General features: G+C 37.4%; 1 protein-coding gene across 5 annotated transcripts in view; it reads left to right on the top strand.

The window, feature by feature from the left end:
• The window catches only part of RUNX1T1 (RUNX1 partner transcriptional co-repressor 1), a 147,459-nt gene that overhangs the window by 13,501 nt on the left and 109,235 nt on the right, over positions 1-24,723 (top strand). For 3 of the 5 annotated variants that reach the window (XM_024201780.2, XM_024201758.2, XM_024201766.2), the window contains exon 2: positions 8,170-8,342. The exons of 1 other annotated variant lie outside the window; for it this stretch is intronic. In XM_024201780.2, coding sequence (XP_024057548.1) covers positions 8,255-8,342 — 88 coding nt within the window. In that variant the 5' untranslated portion in view covers positions 8,170-8,254. Of the gene's footprint in view, positions 1-8,169; positions 8,343-24,556; positions 24,571-24,723 lie in introns of those variants that run through there. One more of the 5 variants, XM_024201788.2, reaches the window with a different exon arrangement.

Here is a 24,723-nt window from a genome sequence, read left to right as displayed (position 1 = left end):
GACCGCCACCTAGAGAGGTGGCTGCATGAGCAAAATCTGTTGTACAAGACCCATAGTTAGTTCAGTAGCTGCAGAAGGCTTTAATATGTCTGCCTAGCCGGGTGTTGATATGCAATTTGCATAAGTACTAGTCATTACCACCAAGCAGGTTCCCTTTGTGATTCATTTTATTTGAAGAGCTATAGACTACATTTCTTGCCTGACTGATGATGACCACACAGTCGCCTCCCTAGGTGGTGGTTCAAATGTCATGTTTCGATTCGCTAGGTCAAAAGACTTTCCACAATGGATTCTCTGGCTGAATACTCTGTTTTCTGTGTATCATTCCCTCATTTGCCTGGGAGCAGCGAGATCAGACTCCTGTTTCAACGTTTCATCATGACAAGCTGGAATATTGAGTAAACTTGTCTGTGGCTTCTAGTAACTCCAAGGTTTACAGTGTTGTCTTGTTGAGAATCAAAGTGGTTAAGACTTTGCCACCATATTTTTCCTCCCCACTGGCTCAGTCATATCAGTAGGATAAAATAAAATAAAATTTCAAACCATGGGACATGTTTATACCCAGTTTGAGTGGCTAAGATATTGTCATAAAATTTCTCTTATTAAATGTTAGAATAATATTCTTGAACACTTATGCTGAACAACTTCATGAAGAGAGGTGCCATAGACCAGTTTGAGCATTGCCAGCAAGATAGAGGGCAACTGTTGCCAGAAAATGAGATAATTAGAATGCTTCAAAAGAGACGGAATGATATTATGGCAAAGGATATTTGGGAAAAGTGCTCCAACAGAGATTAAGGGAGAGCAGTTCCAGTGACATCCAGTTCGAGTTTGCTGCCAAAGAGATTAAGGCATACTGGTGCCAGAAACCTGAGAGTTCTGCCAATAAGTTTATGGATAATGGCACCTGGGGGGGAGGGAGTGCTATCAAAGAATAGTGGTGCCAGGATGTTTTGGGTTTTTTTTTTAATGATGGCATTGTTAAAAGTATTTAAGAAGAATGTTGTAGAAAGGGGTTTAATTAGCAGAATCACAGACTCTTAGGAAACATTAAGCCAGGGCTGTTTCAAGACCATGCTATTCATTATTTGAAAAGACCATCAACAAACCATTTAATGTTGGAAACTCATATTGAACCCAGTGTCAAAGCAAAGTGAAGGTGAGCAAGAATAACATCCTACCAGTGACTACACACTGCTTTATTTTTGATTTTTATACATGCTTTATGTGCACAATGATGAGCAAACACCACTGGAAAGGAACAAAGCTGAAACAGAATATACTGGTGCCAAAGTTACGATGTTTATCTCTTTGGAGTTGTAACCTTTTTCTCCAGTCAAAATGTGTTCTTCCAGAAAACGTCTAAATGCTCTTGCTTTGCTTTGGAGGTACTCTCCATTGTCTCCTTCCTCCCACCTCAGCCCTGTGCTCTTATCAGTATCCTGCTGGATTCATTTTGAGACTGGATCCAAATTTGTCCCCAGATGAGAAACAAATTTGTAACATGAATTCTCATCTTTCTTAGGTTAGGTGGGGATAAGTCATTAGCTCAGGTCTTAATGGAAAATAAGCGATCCATCCCTACAGAATTGTTCATGCTGCACTGCATGTGATGTTGAGGAATTAAATATGGGTGATAGAGAATGTATGTTCATATAGTAATGTATGCTTATACATTTTGGGTGACACCCATTGACTTCAGTGGGGCCAGGGTTTCAACCATTACATTAAAGTGCATTAAAAGTACTTTTGAGTAAGACATGGTCTAACGGATTGCAGAATAGTGTTTGTACAGCTGCAGTAAACACAACTACAACAGCTTTTAGAGCGAATCAATTAATATCTATTACAATCTTTGAGATTTAAGGGCCCAATCCCGCTCCCATGGATGTCCATGGGAGGTTTTGCTATTGAGTTCAAAGGATCAAGATCAGGCCTTAAAATTCCATCTGTCCTGGAGAGTGGATTCCATTGAATAACACAGAGATCCTGGTGAAAGTAAGGAAGAAAGACAAAGCAAGGCGCTTCCATCATACAGGACAGGTGGAATTTTTTGTTCCAGGACTGTAAGAACATCTTGAAGGAAAGGAAGGAACATTTCTTCCCTGGTGCTTTAAACATTTCCTGGAGCCATGATCCTTAATTATATGATAAGTGTAGGTTACAGTATGTAAATATATTTTATACTTATGATAATCAAGTTTTGACTATTTTCATTGCAACTGCACTATTAGTGTCCTTAGATCCTAAAGTGGGCTTCAGTGCTGAGCTGTCTGCCTTTGGAGAATTGGTAAGGGTCTTGATATTTCAAAATGGACATGTCTGCCTGAAGCTAGTTGCCCTTGGTAAAGCTTTTGTTAGCTATTTCTTCAGTTTTTAACAGTGAAGAGTAGCAGGAGTTTTGTGTATATGACTGAAGATGTCAGAAGGTGTCATAATGTCATATACATAAAGGCCCATTGCAGTATAGCATGGTTCTGAACCACCAGTACATTGCATTATATATTTTTTCTCTTATAAAGTGTCAACTTTCATTGAAAGTGATTTGATTTGAATTATGAAAATCACATTAGTTATTTCTGCCATATGAATTCTGTGTGCAATCCCAGGGCCCTTATTCAGGAGAGCAGTCCCATTGTTTTCAATGGGACTGTTTATCTGAAAAAGGTCAGATTCAGGATTAAGCAGTTGGTGAACCATGTTAGTCTCTGAATAATGCCTATAAAATACCACACTGAATTGTTAGTAAGTAATGAACACCTTATACTAATAATTTTACCTAAAAATAATATCTCTAGGCAGAAAACTTGCACAATAAAATAATTTCCCGTCTTTATTAAGACACTCATTACAACTAATTTCTACCAAGAAAATCAAGTGCACCATTAAAGGCACCTTCATCAAAAGGGAAAGAAGTGTCAGGATACTATAGAGGAACTGATTTTTTTTTTTTTTTTTTAAAGACTTAAGCTTTCTTCTTTTTTGTGTGTGATGAGATCAGCTGACAACAACAGCAGCAACCAAATCATGTTTGCAGCTGGGCAATTACAGTAAACCCTAAGATCTGTGACTGTCAACCAGGAACACAGATGCCTTCAAAGTTCTGTTTTTCTTCCATGTGGAAGTCATTGGCATGGAACAGATGCCTTCATTTTGGAGAAACCAGCCTCTGGATATAATTGGTTCTCTCTTCTCTTGTTCTCTAGGGACAGTCTCTCGCAGATGAAATTAGATAAGGAAAAAAGACACAGACAGACACACACACACACAAATTACACAAAACAAGAGCTTTCATGGTTCGCTCTGTGTTTTATTACGTGGAACTGTTTTACAGCTGGGAGGCTGTATTTTCCTATTTAAATATATCCTGCATCCTTTACTATATAAATTGTGCAAAATAAAATATATATCTGGTCAAAGTCTGAGAGGGACTGTTAATAATTTAAGCATAATTGTTCTGAAGTAAGTCAAGTATACCATGTTAAAATACACATCACTTTTGCTTTGGAAGTAGAATGCTGCACATTGTCGGGGAAAAAAGGTTTTGACTAGCATTTCCTCCAAAACAAAATGTCAAAATAGGCAAGATTTTTTTTTTAAGTGCCCCTTTTACCTGAAGAGTACATAAAACTGACAGAGTAAAAAGTATTCTAATAAAAAAAAAGCCTGTTACATATGAGCATAGAAAACAGCTTAGTTTAAGCTTCACATAGGGGATATGAACATTACATGAAATGTCTTTGAAGAACTTGAGTGGAAATGTTTTGTGGGGCACCTTAGGTTAAACCATGGTAGGATCTGTGAGTCCTGTGACAGAATACCTTAGGTGTCTGTCCTCCCCTTGATGTACATGTCTAACCTAGGCTAAGGCTAATGGGAGTTAGCACTAAGCCAAGGGTGATAGAACTCATTGACCTTTTTCTTCTTTTTTATTTTCTTGAAGCCGTTTCTAAAATATTTTAAAACTTGCAATCCATTCTTACATTGGTCTTTAGTTTGCAGTCCATTTTAATAACCAATTGTAATTACTATCTAGAAAAATGAAACTAACCTGTACCAGATGACAAACTATATATAGGATTGACATTCCATGATACAGCTTGCGGGTGCTAAACCTTTGTAATACTAGGTTGTACTGGCAACATGTTAGAAGCATGAGGGGTGAACCTAATTTAAAATATAGTTACATATTTTTGAATAAAAAGTGCACAAAATTGTAGTATTTGCATCTTCTTTGATAGTTGAACAGAAATTGTTTTTTTAGTTCACTAGCAATAAAAACCAACAGGTTGGCAACTTTACCCTCATCCAGCAGTTATAGGATAGGATATCATCTGAGTTTTGGGCCACATAATGGACACGCTGTAAATTAACAACTTCAGTAGTATATAGGCAGATCGTGCTAAATGCCGAGTGTCTTTTAGCTCCCACTGACTCCACTGAGATCAGTAAGAGTTGGGGGTGCTCAGCACCTCACCATTATATCATGCTTTCCTATAGTTAGAATAAAGGCCACGTGCTTCAAGCAGAAACTTATGTTTTAATTTGATGTCACAACACTTTTTTTTTTTGCAACCATTTACTTTTCATAAAGAGGGAAGGAGATTCATCAGAATAGGGAGTTCAGCTTTGATTTGAAAACCAAGTTGATTAAAAAAAAAGGTTTTATTGCTGCATTGCTGAAGAACTACAAATTATGCTAAAGGAAAAATTTAACCAAATGGTGATATAATACTCTAGAGAAGTGTGCTTAGGTGATGAAGGGATTTCTGGCAATAACTGAGAAATACAGTAATGGGTAACTGCATTTGATTTCTTTTGAGGTTGATTCTGATATGTGTAGTCTTTATATCCTATTACATTTTTGAAAGATAAACTGATACAAGAATGATTTGCCAGGGCCAATGACTCTTCCTCTTAAAACTTTGGCTCAGCTTATATATTGAGGGGAGAAGGGAGTAAGATAAAAGCATTGTGAATATGAGGTTAACCGAATTCAAATAGAAGGCTCTCTCAAGTTATTGCATTCCTTAGAAAATAAATACATTTCGCATATGGTTAACATTGATCAAAAAAGTATTCTGTATGCCAGTGATTACATTCCCATCTGTGATTAAGGTTTTCTGTCTGCATCTGGTTTTCACATTATATTTCTGTAACAAGAATCCTTTATATGGCAGAGTTCACTCTCTGTATTTTGTATTAGCTGCAGCTTGAACTACTGCACGGATCGCAGATTTACACATGTGGTTTTCATTACTTCATACCATTGAGAAAAAGTAATATTTGTTTGGGAATGTATGTTTTCCACAATTTCCATGGTAATACAACATGTTGAGCTTTTTTAATAACAGTCTTGTAGGACTACAAATTGTTTGAGGCATTCTGCTTTGAGTGGAATTTAGCTTTCAGAACACTTTGCATGTACATTCTAGTAACAAGAATTTATAAATCAGGAGGTAAAAAGTGACAACATATATAACCATACCATAGATTTATCAGAATACTATTATCACTTTGGAAAGTGTAGCACATACAAAGGGTTGCAAGGGGATGGAACAGAGAACTAGTAGGAAGATAAGACATATTTTAAAAAGATAGGATGAGAGGATATGATTTTTAAAAGGAAGATACTCAAAATACATTGTCTTGTGCAGCAAGAGTTTTTTAAAAAACCTTTTTTCCCCCCCTACTTCATGAAATGGAATACACTATTCAGTAGATTCAAATAAAATGTTATATGTTGCCTAAATGAACATATTTGAACCTGTTTATTGTGGCAAGATTAGTAGATTAACAAAAGATGGATACATCCTGTTAAAAGATTAATTGTAATATTGTTAAATACAAAATATGAGACTAATGCTTCAAGTCTGCCATAAGTCCAAATTTAGGTAATGGATGCAGAAACACCTTCCTAAACAGTTGTAGTGTGCCTAGGTCAGTGGTTCCCAAACTTGTTCCGCCGCTTGTGCAGGGAAAGCCCGTGGCGGGCCGGGCCGGTTTGTTTACCTGCTGCGTCTGCAGGTTCGGCCAATCGCGGCTCCCAGTGGCCGCAGTTCGCTGCTCCAGGCCAATGGAAGCTGCTGGAAGCAGCGGCCAGTACGTCCCTCGGCCTGCGCCGCTTCCAGCAGCTCCCATTGGCCTGGAGCAGCGAACTGCGGCCACTGGGAGCCGCGATTGGCCGAACCTGCAGACGCAGGTAGACAAACCGGCCCGGCCCGCCACGGGCTTTCCCTGCACAAGCGGCGGAACAAGTTTGGGAACCACTGGCCTTGGTAATTACAAAAGTCTCTCTGTAAAGTATGTTCCATACTCTATTTACTGAAATACCTAGACACTAGCACTATAACTTGGATTAAAGATAACACTTCAAGTTGTTATCCTGGAGTTCGGCTAGGCAATAATGTTATTCAGAGTAAGTTTTTATGTTTCCCTTACTACAGGCCAGATTTTGCTATCCTTATGCTGAGTAGAACCTTATTTCTTGAACAATCTCAGTGAAATCAATAGGACCTCTTGCTCAGTAAAATACTCCTCAGTATGAGCAAGAGCAGTGGGTCTCAAACTTTTTTACTGGTGATCCCTTTCACATAGCAAGCCTCTGAGTGTGACCCCCCCTAATAAATTAAAAACACTTTTTAATATATTTAACACATATTATAAATGCTGGAGGCAAGCGGGGTTTGGGGGTGGGGTTTGGCTCGTAATGACTTTGTGATCCCCCACATAATGACCTCACGACCCCCTGAGGGGTCCTGACCTCCAGTTTGAGAACCCCTGAGCAAGAGTGTCAGAATCAGGCCCTAAGTGTTCATTTAAAAACACCTCACAATAATATTGTATACACTCATGGAAATGTAAGTTGTTTTATATCAAGGATCATTTGAAAAAAGCATACAATTAATGTTAGAGGACAGATAAAAAGGGAACTTTTATTGCCTCTTAGGTAAATATGGTAACAAATGCAGAGTTTGGTAAATAGCAATAAACATCTTTTTATAGAAGTAATTACTGCATGCAAGCTGAATACCCTAGCCATACTTCAGTAGTCATTTTCAAAATGCCAATGTCAAAATGCTACATCTAAAGCTTAACAGTTGACAAAATTTGGGTCCACTACTACCGTCCTGACATTCATTGTAATTTTCATTGAAATCAATAGAAGTTTGGCTGCAGGACTGAGACAAAAATTGAGTGTAAACTCAAGAAAGTACTTTAAATAGTAAACTTTTTCATTCTGTAAATCTTAACTTTAAAATGTAAGGAATTAAAATATATATATATAAGTGGTTATGGTTTCTGATGTAAAAATGAATTGATCATTTGAAAATGGGCCCATGTACAAATTTTGTGCAATAAGATCCAGGCCAGAAGAAATGCTGGGCCAGATTTTCAATTATCTGCATGTAGTTGTGCCCAGACCTGTATGCATGCCTAATTTATGTCCTCAGATACCTGATCCATAGATGCAGATTGAAGCATGCATGTAATTGTGTGTGCCTAACTCTGAAAATCTTTCTGTCCTACCATAATTAGAAAGGCCTGTAAAACATAGCACTGTCTTGGAAAAGCTGACAATCTTAACTATAGCAATGCTAGATCTTCCTGTTATAATATAGATGAATATTAATGATGAAGTATTTTAGTAGCCCAGTTTTGAGGCAGTTGGGGTGGTTTTTCAGAGGTGGGAGGAGCATGACTTTTGATCTCCCATTATTTGGAATTTGTTTACTCATAAGAAGAGACAACAGTGTTGTGTGTAATGTAAAGGTCATAACACATAACACATTAGTTTAAGAGGTGATTCTGTAGTGTGTCTGTTGGACCAGGTAAAGTATATATTATTATTTTATATGAAATATATTAGAAACACCTTTTTGAGAAATGAGTTAGGGATGAGATGCTGACATGTAGACTGCATTCATCCTTTGTTTGATTACTATCTATAGCATGGACTGTTGTAAAGTGTTAACTTATAAAACAGCTTTTCTACAAATAATAACATTTATTTTTCTGAGAAAATGTGGGTAATGATTGCTTTAGAATGACAGCATTTATCTCTGTTCCTTTTAAAAAAAAGTCCTGCTGTTATGCAAATAAAGGGGTGTGGTGCTTCAAACTGGCTGTGATATGTGCTTCTTTTTTTTCATTTGTTGTTGTCAATAGAAAAGATTGATCTCTGGGCTGGTGAACATAATATCTGTCCCAGTCAGAAAAGGAGAGAGGAAATTAGCAGAGCGATTGGTGGAGAATGATATCTGTCAAAAGAAACACTTGGAGAGCACTGAGTTTAGTGATAGGTGACTGCCGGAAAAAAGGGAACTTTGAATTTTGTCAAGGTAAGGAAAAGATAAATATTTGATTTTTATAATTTACATACCTATTTTTAATTACCGTACCTTGCCTTGTAAACTGTAATTTAAAAAAAGAAATTTCCCCTCGCAGCCCCATATCAGCCTCCAAAAAGCCTTCATCAAATTTCATGTTTCATATTCGTGACTTTGTTTTAATATCATTGGAGAAGAATCCAGGACAAATGGAAAAATAAGTCAGCATTGCACTTTCCTAATGCCCTGTCCATTCTACAAATTCAGCCACATCTGGAAAACAATTATACAATATGGGTATCCCCTAATCTGGTTAGAAACATGGCTTTAGCCAGGTTGTGAAGCATGGTTAAGGTCCCATCAGCATTACAAATTGGAACAATGTTTGAAAACAGGGCATGTGGCAACTGTAACCAGGTTTGCGGACATGGATGTATTTATGGTGTAGACAGGATATTAGGCAAATACATTACAGAGGGAATCCATGATAGATTTGAATAAGAAGATATCAAGTCTGGATATTTTTCTGTTTCTGTCATGGAGTACTCCTTGGTGTACTTAAAAAATCTGATATGTGTAAAACAAAACTTGGAGTTAAAGTGTGAAAGCTATATCACAATTCCAGTGTTTATTGTAAGTAAGAAATGGTATTTTCTGAAACAGTTGTCTAGAGAGCAGAATAACAGAATATTTATTAAATGGATTTTAAATAATTCTGGGTAAACAGGTAAGCTTTTCAGAATGGGAGCCTTTCTTTGTTCAAGCAGATGGCGTAAAAAGTATAGTATACAACAAGCATAGGCCCAAATCCTACAGTCAACTCTCATTGGTTTCAAGTCTTAGACACTTTAAATGCAGCTAAATCCTATTATGTCACTTTGCATCTCAGCTCTCTTCTACCCCATTACCACAGCTGTAATCCTTTGTGAAATTCATCCCCGTTCAGAGGGGCAACAGAAGGCCTTCATCACCACTTTAAACCCCTAGATAGTGTGGAGAGTTGGTGTGGGCTTTGTACACTTGGATAAATGCACCTTTTAAAATAATTTAAAAAACAGAATTGGGATTCTAAACTAAATTCTAATTCCTAGGTCAGTCCTAAGCAAGCAAGCCGCTTGATCCCCAGAGCTGGCTTTGGAGGAAGAATTAATTCCCCTCTACCAGGGTTTCTCCTCCCATATAATATGTTTTTATTGCTAAATTAGTAGTGAAAAGGTTTTCCCCACTATTTGCTCTCTTATCTTTCTGTTATGGACTGTTTTTCATAGTGGAACAGTACTTTGCATATATCTTCCTCCAATATTGTTTTTATAGAGGATTTTTAAAAACAAATTATATGTAAAATTAAGGCATTTCATGCCTGAAGTATACCACAGTAGCAGTCTAATGGATAGTTTATTGTGGTTTATTGCTAATACAGCACATGTAGGAGAAATGGAAATGTACTGCAAGGCAGAATGCATGTCTTCTAATGTTCTTCATTCCTGTTGTTGCTGCATAGTGGTGTGGCTGAAATTTACTTCATCCTCATAAAGCCTGAATGATCTTGCTTTATGCCAATGAAGTGGTCTGATTGGATGGGGAGGATGTGAAATTAACCTCCTTAGCTACGGGTCAAGTCAAGCCGCCGGTACAACTCCTAGTGTGTATGCATTTATGTCAATATAAAGTCATTTTATACCAGTGTAGCTTATTCCCCTTTCCATACAGTAATAGCTAATCTGGTATACAATACCTCTATACATATACAACTGGATATAACTGCATCTACTCTAGGGGTGTTGTACTGCTTTAACTATACAACTTTCTAATATAGACAAGGTCTTAATGTGTGAATACTAAAGTCTTTCATGGATAAACTGCTCTGTAGCTACTTAGATAAGAGAAACATTGATTGGTGATTGTTAGCATTGTTAGATCTCTGTAAGAGCTGGGATGCTCATCAACTGCTGAAAGTCAGGCCACTTAGCAAGGTGCCTAAATGCACATGTATGTGCCTAACTGTAAGCACCTTAATTTGAAAATTTTGGCCAGTGACCTTAAACTTCCAGTAAGTTCTGGGTTTAAATGTTGCTGAACAAGTTAAGAAGTTGGCCGAGAATGGAATCATATGTCTTCTGAAATCTAATAATGACCTTATATCATCTTGCTCTAAATAACTTTGCCCCATAATTGCAATGTATCTAGCCACCTTCATCCCAGTTTCACAAATGTATTTAATCCCCATTAAGGTTGGAAGACATTGCCTTTTCAGATGGATGTTGAAGGGTATAGATTTCATCTGGTTGCTCATGAAAAATAGAGATGGGTCAGGGACCAATCCCTGCTGGTCTGTCTGCAATAACCTTGGTAATAATGTCAACATTATAAAGCAAAATATTTCACTTATTGCTTGGTACCAATATCTAATAAAGGCAAAATAAAAAGATGGTGGAGTCAAGTTAAATTGACTCCTAAATGGCTTCCATTCCTTTTTTATTCTTCTTATTACACTAAACTCCTTTCATTTGTGATAAGCATGCATCCTCACCCTTGGTTTTGCTACTTTACTGTCTTTTATTTATGTATGTATTTATTTATTTTGCCCTTTAAAGTAGTAGTTGCTTGCCTGCATAAACCTCTCTAAGGCTACAATTTAAATAAAAAGCCTTTAACATATAACAGATGTATAAGAGTACCTTGGGATGAATGTATTATAGATAGAGAACCATCATCACACCCCTTACAATCAGATTTTCATCTGTTCATGTGGTGCACACCTGTGGCTTGTTGGCATTATTCTTGATTGCAGTGTAGGAGATCTTAATGAAAAACAAAGATGGATGACGAGCACACATGGGTTATTTCACTCATCATAAGAAAGTCAGATTGCTAATGGGTCATTTTTGAGTGTGTGTGTGTGTGTGTGTGTGTACAGGAAAATCACTGCTCATGACTTCCAAAAATACATTTTTTCTATAGGTAAAGTTGATAGAACAGTTGTAAGTGGTGACCATTCTGTTCAGCTTACTTTCTGAGCCAATAGGAAAGTACTGGGCAGGAATCCAGCTTTTGAAGTACAAAGAAAATAGCCTATAATCTTTATAAAACATTGGAGGGAGGAAGGGAAAAGAGGAAACTCAAAGAGAAGAATTTAATTTTGAGGGCAACGATGGTCAAAAGTAGAAAGTGTAGAGAATGTGTGTATATAAAAATATATAGCATAAGTTCAGCATGTATGTCTGAGTGCATTTACTGTATATGTGAGTGTGTGTAATATAAATATGGCTTTTCATAGAAATTCTAATTTGAAAGAAATATATTTTCAGTAATCTCGAAGGTGCAGACTGTTTGCCTTCACAAATTTATATCTTTATTAATAATTGAAACAAAGTGATTTCAAGTTATTTTTTCAAAAAGATTTTCTGAGTTTGCAGAGGGGTTTTGTTTTGTTTTGTTTTTCTTTCTCTCCTGGTAATATACTAGGGCTCTGATAACATTAATGGGCTTGCCCCACATGGAGCTCTGAGTGTATTGTACCACTGCTCACTGATCCCAGGTCAGTGTGATGCGTGAAATCAATTTATTTGAATCTCTTTGCCTCTATAGGAATTTGGCAGCATGCCAGTTGTTTTCATTTAATGTTCTTTGTGTTCAACACAGACAAGCAGGCATGTTTTTGTATTCCTCTCTTTTGGTCTCTGTCTTTCAGCCAATATTCTAGTCTATGGATTTTCAAAAGAAGCAGGAATATGTTATGCATCTTTTAAAATCATTTTGTGTAAACATTATTTTAAAATCATAGAAATGAGTTCAGTCACAAAGGAATCTCTCTGTTGACTACAGCAAGCAATTTAGAAATTATTAGCTAATAACTCCAGATTTTAAATTCTTTGGGGAGGAAAGAGTGAAAATATGGAGCCATTTTTCTAGTTTACAGCTCTATATGATATATCACATGTTCTCAAACTAAAACATCTCCAGTAATGATGATTAAATTACAATAACTTCATTTTTAAAATATTGAACAATGGTTGGGCAAATCATAAAACACTCACTTTTCAAAAGTAATTTTATTTAGGATGATGAGCCAATAAAAGTATATACCTATAGGGTTCCTTCCCTCCCCCTTTGGGCACATAATTTAGCATATCATCCACCTACTGCTGTTGTTACAATTATGTATAAAAGGCATGGGGATATCAATCGGAATGTAACCATTTCTTTCCTTTTTTTTTTTTTTTTTTAAGGACGCAGCAAGGCTGGTGGGACTGTACAAGTAATTTAGTCTTCCTTAATTAGAAAAAAAGAAGACAGCAGCACACATTACCAGAGAGAACTTGTTTTAGAGCTTGGCATTGCAGGGTGGGGGCAAGAAAGAGAGAGAGTAGAAGATTCTGTTGATGCTCCAGGCTGTTCTTGCGGAAGTTGATATGCAGAACCATGGAGCCACAGCACCGGGGTCAGACTCGTACACATCAGCCCTGCTTCCTTGTTTAATTACCTGAAGAGCAAAACATCCAGGCTGAGAGTGTGTGAAAATCCAGTATCTCGAACAGCAGTTTGTTGCTCTGACATCCTGCAAGGCCAGCCCTGTCTGTCCACAAACGTCAGGGCTGGTTCCTGACAGCAGGCTATCTCTGCCAGGCCTGGGTTCCTTTCATTCAGGAGGCATTGTGTGGAAGAGGGTTTGGTCAGGAATTTGAGGTTCCTGCCGGTGCTGTTCTCCCAGCCTGGACAACACTCTGACAGATAGGCCTGATTTTTTTTTAAAAAGATAAAAAAAAAAATTGGCTCTTTTCAGTCTTTCCCTTAAAATTCTGGCATTGGTGTAATGCTGACTACAACAATAACAACAAAATGTTAACTCATTCACTTCTGGGTTTTCAGTATTTTCCTTTTTGCCTAGATTTTTCTTTTCTTTTCTTAAGTTCTTTAAAAAATATGTTTTTGAACTGAAATCCTTGGAAGAGCAGCATAATAATTTGAATGGGGCTTGTGCCATAAAATAAATAAACAAAACATTGAGAATGTTAAAAATCTTTGCACTAGCCATCTTACTACTTCAATAAGAATATTTAGCACATTGAACTTTTAATCTCCAAAGTACTTTGCTGCATTAGTTTTATTCCATGTGAGAAATAAAATAAAGCAGGATATTTAATGGTGCATGTCAGAGCAATGGAGAGAGGCTGTCAGCACTTCCATTCTTAAAATTCATGATTTTTCTAGGAGTTCTAACTTAGTGTTCCATTTACAATACAATACAATAACTTTGGACTAGTTCCTACTGTCCTTATCCGTATTTAGTAGTAGCTTTACTCTATGAGTTGTCCCATTGATTTCAGTATAGCTACCCTTGGAATAAGTCCTGATCCTGCAAATATCTAGGTACATGCTTAAACTTAAGCGTTTGCCAGATCAGGGCCTAAAGCCCTATTCAATATGAATAAGGATGTCAGGGTCTAGCCCTTTAATAGGACTATTTGCATGAGTAAGGTGTTGGCCCATGGTTATGAAAACTTGCCAGAGCAATACATATAGCATATTCCTTGTAGTCGAGCGGGCTTAAAATGTAAATATAAATAGATATATAAACTACTGTTTAAGACAGAAGTGGAAAGAAATACAGAGGGCATGAATCTGCTCTGATTTGCTTTGGTTTAACTCGAGTGATTTCCATGGATTTATATGGGTGTGAGCAGAACCAAGTCCAAAGAAATCTTTGTGGTTTCAGATGTCTTTTCTCCACCAAATGTCTTTCAGATGTCTTTCTTCCCGTAACTTCACCATGCCTTCATTTTATTACACTGACATTTTCTAGGATTTTTAGTCTACTCTTTGCACACCTTCCATCAATGGGAGTTTTCCTGCATAGGGACTGCACGATTCGGCTCTTTCATGGGCTAGTGACATTTGGATATTTTGGTGAGTGGGGTGGAAATTGCCTGTGCAGTAATTTATTTTTTCCAAGTATTTCATTAGGACTTCTTCATGCAAATGTAAAGGCATACTGTGCTCTTGATGCACATGCATAAACTGCCATTAGCATGAAGGGGATTTACGTGATTCATCGAGAGGAGAACGTAGCCTTCAGTGCGCATACACAGCTGCAAGTAAATGATAGTGTAATAGGACCAAAAGAGTCATTATGATCTATTGTGTCACTAATCCTCCATCTAAGACGGATTTGCAGGAGAGACTGTAACAAAAGAGCCGTTACAGTATATCAGATCGATAATCATGTTCTAAAAAGCTCTTAAATATGTACATAATCCCTCACTTTGAGAATCAAGTCCATAATTCTTATTTACACTAAGGTCCACTTACATTGCTATGGCAGTGTAATGGGCTTTAAAGTTGATGTGAGTTACACTTACAGCCAGTTGAAGGCCTCTTTACACTGTCAGGGTGTTGTAAAGGAGCCTAAGTGTAAATAAGAATTGGGTTGTATGCATCTACATGATTAAAAATTGAGCTGTTGTATTCTATGGTAACTATGATGTTCCTGTGGTGTATGTGAAAGTATGTGCATTTATATGGATATGCAAATTTTATTCCTATCTATTTATAAAACCTAAACAAACACCTATCTACTTTAAAGTTCACAGTACAATAGCACAATGATCTGCTCATCTCGTTACAACAAATAAATGCACACCAGCATATAAAGTAATACAATAAAATTCCTGCACCAAAGGCATAATGAAAATAATCATAACCCCTTCCCCACTACACCTGAAAGATTGGGGAGGAAAAAGTAGGCCTTAGTCACTGCCCATATTCAAAGACCATCTCGGAGAGAATGTCCTTAAAACAACTTTCTATATTTTAAATCCAGGGACTCCTGCTTGAGTGCCTCTGCTGATCTTAGCTGTTGCAGTATTACATAGAGAAAGGTAGATAGCAAGTCCCAAACCATTTAGGGCTTTATATGTTAAAACAAGCATCTTGAATTGTACTCGGACACTTACTGACAGTCAGTTCAGATGACCTCATGGTATTAATTGGTGTAAATTGCTCTCTGTATGAGACTCCACTTAATAATCACCTCTAGGTTTAGATCTTGCTTCTGTTTCTCAATGGCCACAATATAGCCCCATGTAGAGCACATTACAGTCATCTGATTTTATCTAGATGTAATATTTAAACCACTGTCTTTTCTACCCCTATATCAAAGAAACAAAAATTAAGGAAGTTGACACAAAAGACTAAGATAGGAGTCATCTTAGGCTGCAACATACGCAGAAACCCCAGTCCTTCACATCAACCCATTTTCATCCCCATGAGAGAGCGTGTTGTACTGTCCCATCAGATATCATTAATAGCACTATACACAAGGGGCCAAATTCTGTGCTAACTCTCTCCATTGTGCATGTCTGTAGAAGTTAAGTTGGCATGTTAGCCCAGTGTTAGATGTTGTAGTACTTCTGGTGTTTAATACAAATTTACCTTTGCTGATAGCACATATAACATTAGACCCTGAAACTGCTGCCACTTTCCAATCCTAGAAGTGCCTGTCAAAGAGAGGAAAAGGATGGGATCCACAAAGTATTTAGGCACCTAAACCCCAGACTTGCGCACCTAAGTCCCTGTTTTAGGCACCTACATTCTAGTTTTGTCTCCACTGGGATCACAAAACTCCTGCTGAATCCTGTAGGCCCCTAAACTCACTTGAGCCTAAATTTTTCAGAGTAAAAGTTCCCTAGGTGCCTATGTATCTGCCTCTGGGCATGTGTCTACTGCCCCCTTCTAAGTGTCTAGACTCCTGTCTGCCATCTAAGTCCTGGAGTGACTCACAAACCAGGGGACCTAATTTGCCAGCTCACTTGCATAGGTGGCCCAATCCAGCAGGTGTGCTCAGAGGGCATCTACCGGACTGGGTCCCATTCCAAATCCAGCCAAAGGTAGAGCCACCCACCTTATAACTTTTAGCCCAGCAGTTAGAACACTTGCCTGGGATGTGGGAGACCCAGGTTTGATTCCTCTGCCAGAGAGGGGGAGAAAGGATTTGAACGGTGTCTCCTACCTCTGAGGAGTGTTCTCTAACCACTGAGATGTGGGATATTCTGACATGTTGAAGCTGTTCCACTGTGGATAAATAATGAAAGATTGATTGGTCCAAGGGGATTGGATTTGGGTCCCCCACCTCCCAGGTGGGAGCCCTACTCACTGGATTACAGAATTATTTCCATTCTCTCTCTCTCTCCCCCAATGACTGCTTCACATACTTAAATAGTCTTTGGACCGGAGAGAGGGAAAATAGAAAATAGAAGTGAAGATACAAGAAAAGTAAAAGGAAACTTGTCCCACTAAAAACATGCTTTCCTATGAGTCACTGACAATAAGCATTGCCCAGATCAGAGCTCTCCAAATTGTGGTTCGTGCATCATTGGTGGTCTGTTTGGTCACAGTTACTAGTTACCCTCCTTGCTTCCAGCTGCTAAACTGCATTTAGAAGAAGCTAACAATACATCACTTTGCTTATATTCCTTTTGCATGTAAGAAATTATGGTAGTTACCAGTGGAACACTGATTATAAATGGGAAAGGTGGATCATGACAACTCCTCTGCTAAGACTTGGTCCACCATATGAAAAACTTTGGGAGCCCCTACTCTAGATGATCCAGTTGATATGACACACAGAGAAAAGGCAATGCTTGGTGAACACTGACACACTCTATGAAACCTTTTCCAGGCACTACCATACATCTGGTATGTAACATGACATGCTAGTCTGACTGGTCTAAGATCTGCCACAATCTATGCACAGTGGAATAGTTTTGAGGCCATGGGGTAACTTTGTTTGAATTTCTTTATATTGATCAATTTGTTACAATCTTAACACTATTCTAATGCAGTATCTTTTGTATACAGTCGTATAACACTTGGGTTCTGCAGTGAAAATAGGCAGTGTGTGTGTGCTTATGTTGTGCCTGGGGTGTATATGGTGGTTTGCAAATTCTTGCTGAAATTGATCTGTAATACAATCGAAGAGACAAGGTGGGTGAAGTAATACCTTATTGGACCAACTTCTGTTGGTGAGAGAGACAAGCTTTTGAGTTTACACAGAGCTTAAGAAGAGGTCTGTGTGATTTGAAAGCTTGTCTCTCATCAACAGAAGTTGGTCCAATAAAAGATATTACCTCATCCACCTTGTCTCTCTATTATCCTGGGACCAGCACAGCTACAACTACATTGTAACGCAATAGTTTTGTACTAAAGCCATCTGACAAGAGCTTGCACGTGTTTGTTAATGTAGCAAATTAGTGCAAATTGATCAATATATCTACAAAGGAGGGGTGAGAGGTGGTGGTGGGGATTTTCATAAAACATTTTTTCTTCTTGGAAGTGGCAATATGATCATAAATAATTTTGAGAGTTTTGTATTGCTGTGTATTTGCTCCACCTGGTGGATTTTCTTGAAAGTGTTTTGATCCTTGTTAATGATAAGGAGACAGTCTTCAATTAAATGTAAAACATATTACACAAAGTAAGAAAACTTTTTAATGTGTATTAATAACAACACTGTAAAAGGCAGATCTGGGAAAGAAAACATTAGAACCAGATATTTATCTTGACCATGCTTAGTCATTACATTAATCTCTATGAAAGCATAGCATTTCAACCCAATTAATGATAACAGTTTACTCTCAGAGTCATCTACAGATTAGCAATTAAAAAAATCCAGATGTCTGGCTTTTGAGGTTTTGCAGGATATCTGAAAGTTGTTGTTTTTTCCTGCAAAGAGGCAATAATTAATGAGCCCTTGTGATAAGAAGTAGCAGAGCTATCGAAAGGGATGGTTACTGCACTGAAGTGTTATTGCTGTACATTGGCATAAAATCTGTCTTTCATTAACCTAGCTTACAAACATTGTTTTCTTTGGAATTCTTAGGGACTCCGTTATGCTTTGATCATCTCATTGTTCTCCTTAGGTTATTTTTTTCCTTTAGAGTGTAATAGCTCCCTAACAGAAGGTGAAGTTTAGAAAACAGTGTCTCCATATGCAAGGGATTTGGAGACCTTTTTATTATCTTTAAAAATGTCATTCATAGTCCTCATTAGCATTTACTGTTGCAAGCAAACAAGCAGAAAATGTGAAATTGGTATGTCATGAATAGCTCCACAGAGCTCTAGAGCCCTGAAATTTTGCCTGCAGTGTGATGTGGGGCAGGCATTGAGAGAAAGCTGTCCAGATGGCTGCCAGTGCAGAGCAGAGCTGCAGGTTTTTGTCTCTGGTGCTGAGAGGAGGGAAAGTTCATTGGAGCATATGCTATCACCCTTGCGTTTTAACAAAACTAACTCGCCATCAGTCAAAATGGGGAGGTGGTGACTTTGAAACAAAAGTTTTTAATATAATGTTACAGTCCTTGTCAAATGAATAAAATATGTTTAGTTAGTGTCACAAATACTGAGCTATGTTACAAAGAAAAAAGTAAGAATTGAATTTCTAGCCAGTGATTAGATACACTCTTTTCATATACAAATATTCTCTCACATTTTCTTTATCATGAAAACCTCATACATTTAAAAGACATTGATTAGAAGTCAAAATGAGGGTTAATACACTGCAGGAGGAGGAGTTTCACCACCAAAGTCAAACCCTTTTGGGCTTCAAATCGGAAAGCAGCGAATAACTTGAAAGGTTATATTGAGGTCCCAAAATATGATCCCAATGCAGAAGCACTAGATATTATCATGCACACTGCATTGGTTAGGTGGAAGGAATATATTCTTTTTCTTTATATATGAAATACAATCTTGGTATTTTGTTGCATCCTTTCAAAAATAACTGAATATTCAATCTTGTAAAGAGCCAGAAGAGAAATTTATGCATAAACTGTGCAGTATTTTTTTCTTAACATGCATGATGACAATTACAAAATTAGTCTTAATATTTATTTGTGTCACATATTTCACAGCAAATGTTTTGTTTCATAAAATGTTCACATGAGGTTTTGTAATGGCCACAATTCTGCAAAAACATACATATGCACATGGCCGTTCTCTTGAGTACTCTCGTTAAAGTTAAGGGGCTACACATGTGAGTAAAGTCACACAAATTTATAAGTATTTGGAGAATCGGGGCCCATGTTCGGCAATGAAACTTAGGTCTGTTATCTTTTTCTGTAGTATTGCTCTTCTAGGTTTGATTGTATATCCTTTCACTGTTTTAAAACTTAACATCAGATTCAGCTTGAAAGCCAATGGGAGTTGTGCTCACTTACACCATTGCTGAATTTGGTTCTTACTCTATAACCAGTGCCTATTTTGATTGTAGAACAATAAAACAATAGAGATGGAAAAGACATAGATTGTCTAGTCCAGTGGTTTTCAAGATTTCCAAAGGGATCTGCACCACGATACAAAATTTTTTAGGGGCCCGCAAACGAAAAAAGGTTGAAAACCAATAGTCAAGTCTATCCCACAGCCAAGGTTGCCCTTCCCTATCAGATGATCTGAAATGCTATTAATAGATCTACTTTCTCATTAGATCACTGAAATTATGAAGCTTCCAATTTCCTTGGGTCTAAAACACCTTACTGTTTAGATTCTTCATGCATGCGTACACGCACACACACACTTAAATGTTCCTTTAATTAGTTTCATCACATTATTCCTACTCCCTTTTTGACAACCTAAACATCTTCTCTCTCAGCTTAGTTTGTGCATCCTTCAAGTGTTTGTGTAGATGGTTATCAAATCCCCCTTTGGATGTCATTTCACCAAGTTATATATATTTTAAAGATCCCACTGAACTATTTTAAGAAGCTCACAAAGCTTTGCCAGTCAGGAAATGTTTAGGGAAATGTCTTGGCGTTATCTGGCAAGTGGTTTGTAACACTTGTATTCAGAGCTGCTGTTGCAGGTAATCACATGCCATACTGCAATATTTTAATGATGTTTGCAAGAAAAGAAGTAACTTTTTTTCCCCAAGGGCTTAAGTGTAGAGGAAGGTGACTTTCTTATCAAGATTAAAAATTTTTGCGGGTTTTGATCCTTTGGGGCCTCTGTGTGTTTTTGGAATACTTAGAATGATGGAAGATACAGATTTCTGTTACACAAAAAACTCACCATGAATTTAATACAACGTAGTACAGGGTTTGTGGTTGTATGAAGTATTAGAGAACATTAAGTTGCAGCAAGAAATTAATGTGTGTCTTTATATCAAGGTGTGTATATTCAGTTGGCTGTCAAACTTATGTACTGTAAAGTTGGGAAAGCATATAGAAAGAGTCTCCCCCAGCCTCACAGCTCACACATTAGGTGGGTTTGTCCTGTCAGTGGGTTGCCTTAAGAAAACACTAATAGCTTCCAGCTGGGTGGAAAATCAAAACCTTTTGGGGGAGGGGGGTCTGACAAAACTAGCAGATTTGAATTTTAAAGCTCAGCTAATGCCTCCATTTTTATTTATCACTCATCCATAAAAGATTATTTTCCAATATGTCAGCCTCATTTGGTGGCCAGTGGTCTGAAAGTGAAAGTGGAACAAGCAAGTGGAGAAATCTGGACATTAGTGAGTCCGCCCTTTCAAGCTGGTGTGCCACTTTGTGGAATCGCCTTCCCTGAGATTGGGGGGGTCTTAATGACCATTCATCAATGCTCGTTGACTGATCATTGAGTGCCTTCTTATTCAGTTTATCAAGTCTTGCACATAAAAAGTCAGAATAAGCATTATTCAGCTTTGTTAAAGCCAACTAGGAGTAAAATGCTCCATTTGAACCCATTTTGCCCTTGGTTTTTCACTTTGTTAATGCAGTCCTGCTTAAATGAGTGCCTTTATTGGGTTGGTTAGAATATCTGAAACTATTAATTCTCTTGTATTGAATAGCTGGTGGCAGGCCAGAGCAGATGGGGTAGAAAACTATTTGGTTGGGTGTATTGCTTTCAATTAGGATCAATGAGGTTTCAGCTCCTTTGAATTAACTCACTTAATACCCACTGTGTGAAGTCACAATGTATCACAACAGTCTGCTATAAGTAGAGAGGGAAGTTGAGAAGTCCTGCAGAAAAGCTTTGAGTCAGATTCTTCCTTCACTGTTAATAAAGAGTTTTCATTAACTACAGATGCATTTCAGTGGACTTCTAGTCCCTGTTGGTAAATCAGGTTTAAGCAAAAGCTAGTCTCTACTTTAAAACTGTAATGTCTTAGAAAGGAGTGTGTTTTTCATTTGAGTAATACAATACAGTAAGAACTTTCTGCAATCCAGTGTAAATCTATTTTTATAAATATCTGGGTTTGGAGACTACCTTCGCAGCTCTTACAATTGTTAATTTTGCAGATGGGTATCAGATCATTCAAAATTATTTTGTAAACTATTTGAATGATTGCAGAGTAAAGTGTTAGTTTTCACTGTGTCAGCTAAGAAGCTGTATCATAAGGTAAAGAAACTGACTGAAATTAATCTTCTTCTAAATTCTAATTCTCACTATTTCTTTGTATCCTATCATTTTGGTATGATGCATTTTCCAGATTCTAAGATGCAGCAGAATTGTTCATATGCAAAAATTACCCTACACACTTTTTCTCTTCTGCATGAAACAAGCAGAGAATGAAAAAGGTTTTACAGAATTATGTTGGCATTGACTGTCCATCATTGTTACACATTTTGGCCCTGTTACATTTTTAGAAGTGTGCAAAAATTGTTACAGCAATCTTTAAATGGCTGCATTAAAAAAAGAAAAAAAAACATATCCAGGAATATTTATTCAAGGAGGACTGCCAAATGGGTTGCAGCCTGCCTCAGTGTATTAAATAATGAGAGGGAAAAACTATTCATGCAGCTGGCTGCTTGAGAAAATGCTGAAGTAGTCTCAGATGCACAGGCATTCTGTTAGCCCCTTCCACAAACAGACTTCTAGGTGAGAATCTCCAGGGATCCAGGTTTTGTTGACGTGGATCAATTTAAATGGCAATTACTGTAGTCAGATAACAGCTTAAAAAGCCTTTTTACACATAGAAAAGATGCATAATCACACTGCATATGGAAGTTCAATTTTGTGAGCCATGGTTTGGAGATTTACAGTGTACTGATATTAAGACTGACTTTTAAAATGGAATATCATTCAGTTTTATTAAAATGCATTGCACCTTTGACACATTACTTTCTATTTTAAAGCTGATTCTGTCTGCACCCATGTTGATGAAAGGTTGTATTTCCAACTGTGAAACTGTTTTCTCCTTCATGTAGAATACAGAATTTTTAAAACCAACAGATACTGACTGACTGGTTTTTAAACAGGGCACCAAATGAAACAAAAATAATGCCAAGTTCTTTAAAGTCGTCTCTGGCACAGAATTAATTGATTATTACTCTCCCCCTGCCCCTTCTTCCCTTCCCCCATAAAGCCTTCTCTCATAAAAATGTTTTTGCTTAGCTCTCAAATACATTGAAATCCATTATACAGAACCTCATTACAACTGTCGTCTGAGTAAGATGAACAAAAAGATTGGTCTCATAAATAGGGTGCATTATGGTATTAGTGACAGAACAGAGTAAGCACTGTGAATTTTTTTATTAAACATTTTGAATTTGGGGCTTCCCTAGTTGAAGAAAGGCTTATGAGTGCTGCTTTAGGTGCCATTAAAAGTTCTGTTTTTCTGACGTATTTCTCAAAGATGACACTTCTTATTTTTTAGTAGTAAATAATAATGGGCAGAGGGATCCAGAGATGGAAAGGCTGTTAGGATTTTTCTATGTTCCAAAATAGATTTTATCAGCACTTTGTGGCAGCTAAAGGAAGGAAAAGGAAGGCCTGGAAGTGCGGTTGTTTCTGTGTAGTAGAGGCAGAAGATATGAAGGGAAATCAAGGGACTGCATAAATTAAACATATAAAGACTCTTGTCTTTATGAATCTTTCATATTAAAAGAATACAGTTTCTGAAGATTCTGAATGGAATCTTTTTTCTTTTTTTTTGGTATCTATATGGAATTTGAACATGCACTGAAAAGGCAAAGGAAAGTATGTGTTTAATGATTTGCTGTAAACGTTTTTGTTACTAAAACAGTGAAGATTTTGCAAGTATTAAATTGGAGGAGAGATTTTGAAAAAACAGATTTCGCTTGTGCTTGGAATCTTATATAAGCCTAAATGTGCTACAGAAGGCATGTGTCAGGCGTATGTTTCTCCTATGAGGCAAGGATGTTTTACAAAGGACTAAAGAGGGACTGCTGAGAGGAAAATAGCCAGCTTTAGATAAAGCACTATAACAAAGAGTTGTAGTTTTATGTATCATGGTGTCCATTAAAGCTTAATAGGGAAGAGTGCATTGAACCTAGCCAGGCATATGTTATTCATGTGAAGGATAAACATTTAAGGGGTGTGCAAAAATCAGAAATCAGGAGGACATGATTGTTTAGCTTTTGAAAAAGCTTTACAGGGAAGATTTTGTTTTCATCCCCCATGGATCACCATGCAAGGTAAAGGAGAGTAAGCTGCAAATGTTTGGAGCATATCAATGCAGAAATCCCAGGGGGTTAAAAGCACTGTAGTAAAATAAAAGTGGTCTGCTTCTAAGTGTGTTCTATTTTACACATACTACTGAGAAGCTGACAAAGGGAATGATTTTGATACTCTGTTCACTGTGATAAAATGGCACAATAAGAAGAAGGGGAAAAAAGAAAAGAAAAAACCTTTAAATATATCTTGTTACATATTTTGAATTTCCAACTAAATAAACAACCATGGTCTTATGTAGTTCAAAATTATGGCTGTTAAAATAATAAACGAGAAGAACATGTTTTCTACTGTTTGAGGAGAACTGGTTCTAATAGATGCTCTGCTTTAATTGCTTGCAGTTAAAGAAAGGGTTAACTTTTAAAGAAAAAAATGAATAATTCAGTGTTCATCTTATCACTCTGCATTTTACTTTCTATTCTTTGGTCCTCTGGAACTTGCTGTGAAAGGTAGAGTAAGAGGAGTCAGCTGAGGGGAGCTGGGGTTGTGATAATTTGCACACACATCCCTGTCATTGTTCTGCCTGAAGAGACAGGGCTGGGTTCAAGGCCACATGTGCTCCTGTCATCATTCACATTTCTGCTCCAAGTGCAATACAGAGTGTCAGCTCTCCATCTGTCTTTGCCTGGCAAACGCACGCGCCTAGCATCCTGCCTCCAGCTATGCTGCCACAGCCAGTTCTGATGGCCCTCCTCGCTTTTCTGTGCTCATTCCAGAACAGGAGGCACTGAGCCCTAAATAAGCTTGCTTTTAGGAGAGAGCCATTTACAGTGTTGTATATTTTATTCAAGGATGCCTGGTGAGTTAAAATTATTACAGCTCTTTTTATTTAAACGGGAAAGCACTAATTATATTTTGATTGTATATAAAAATAATTTCTACATGGTGATTTTTGAAAGCTTATAGAGAGAGATTGTAGATACTAATTGTGGAGTGTGTATGTTTAGGGGAG

This window comes from Terrapene carolina, unplaced genomic scaffold, assembly GCF_002925995.2.
Source record: "Terrapene carolina triunguis isolate 2854851 unplaced genomic scaffold, T_m_triunguis-2.0 Scaffold58, whole genome shotgun sequence".
In the NCBI taxonomy this organism is placed as follows: Eukaryota; Metazoa; Chordata; order Testudines; family Emydidae; genus Terrapene; species Terrapene triunguis.
The sequence above is the reverse complement of the archived record's forward strand: the minus strand, read 5'-3'. Positions and strand labels throughout refer to the sequence as shown.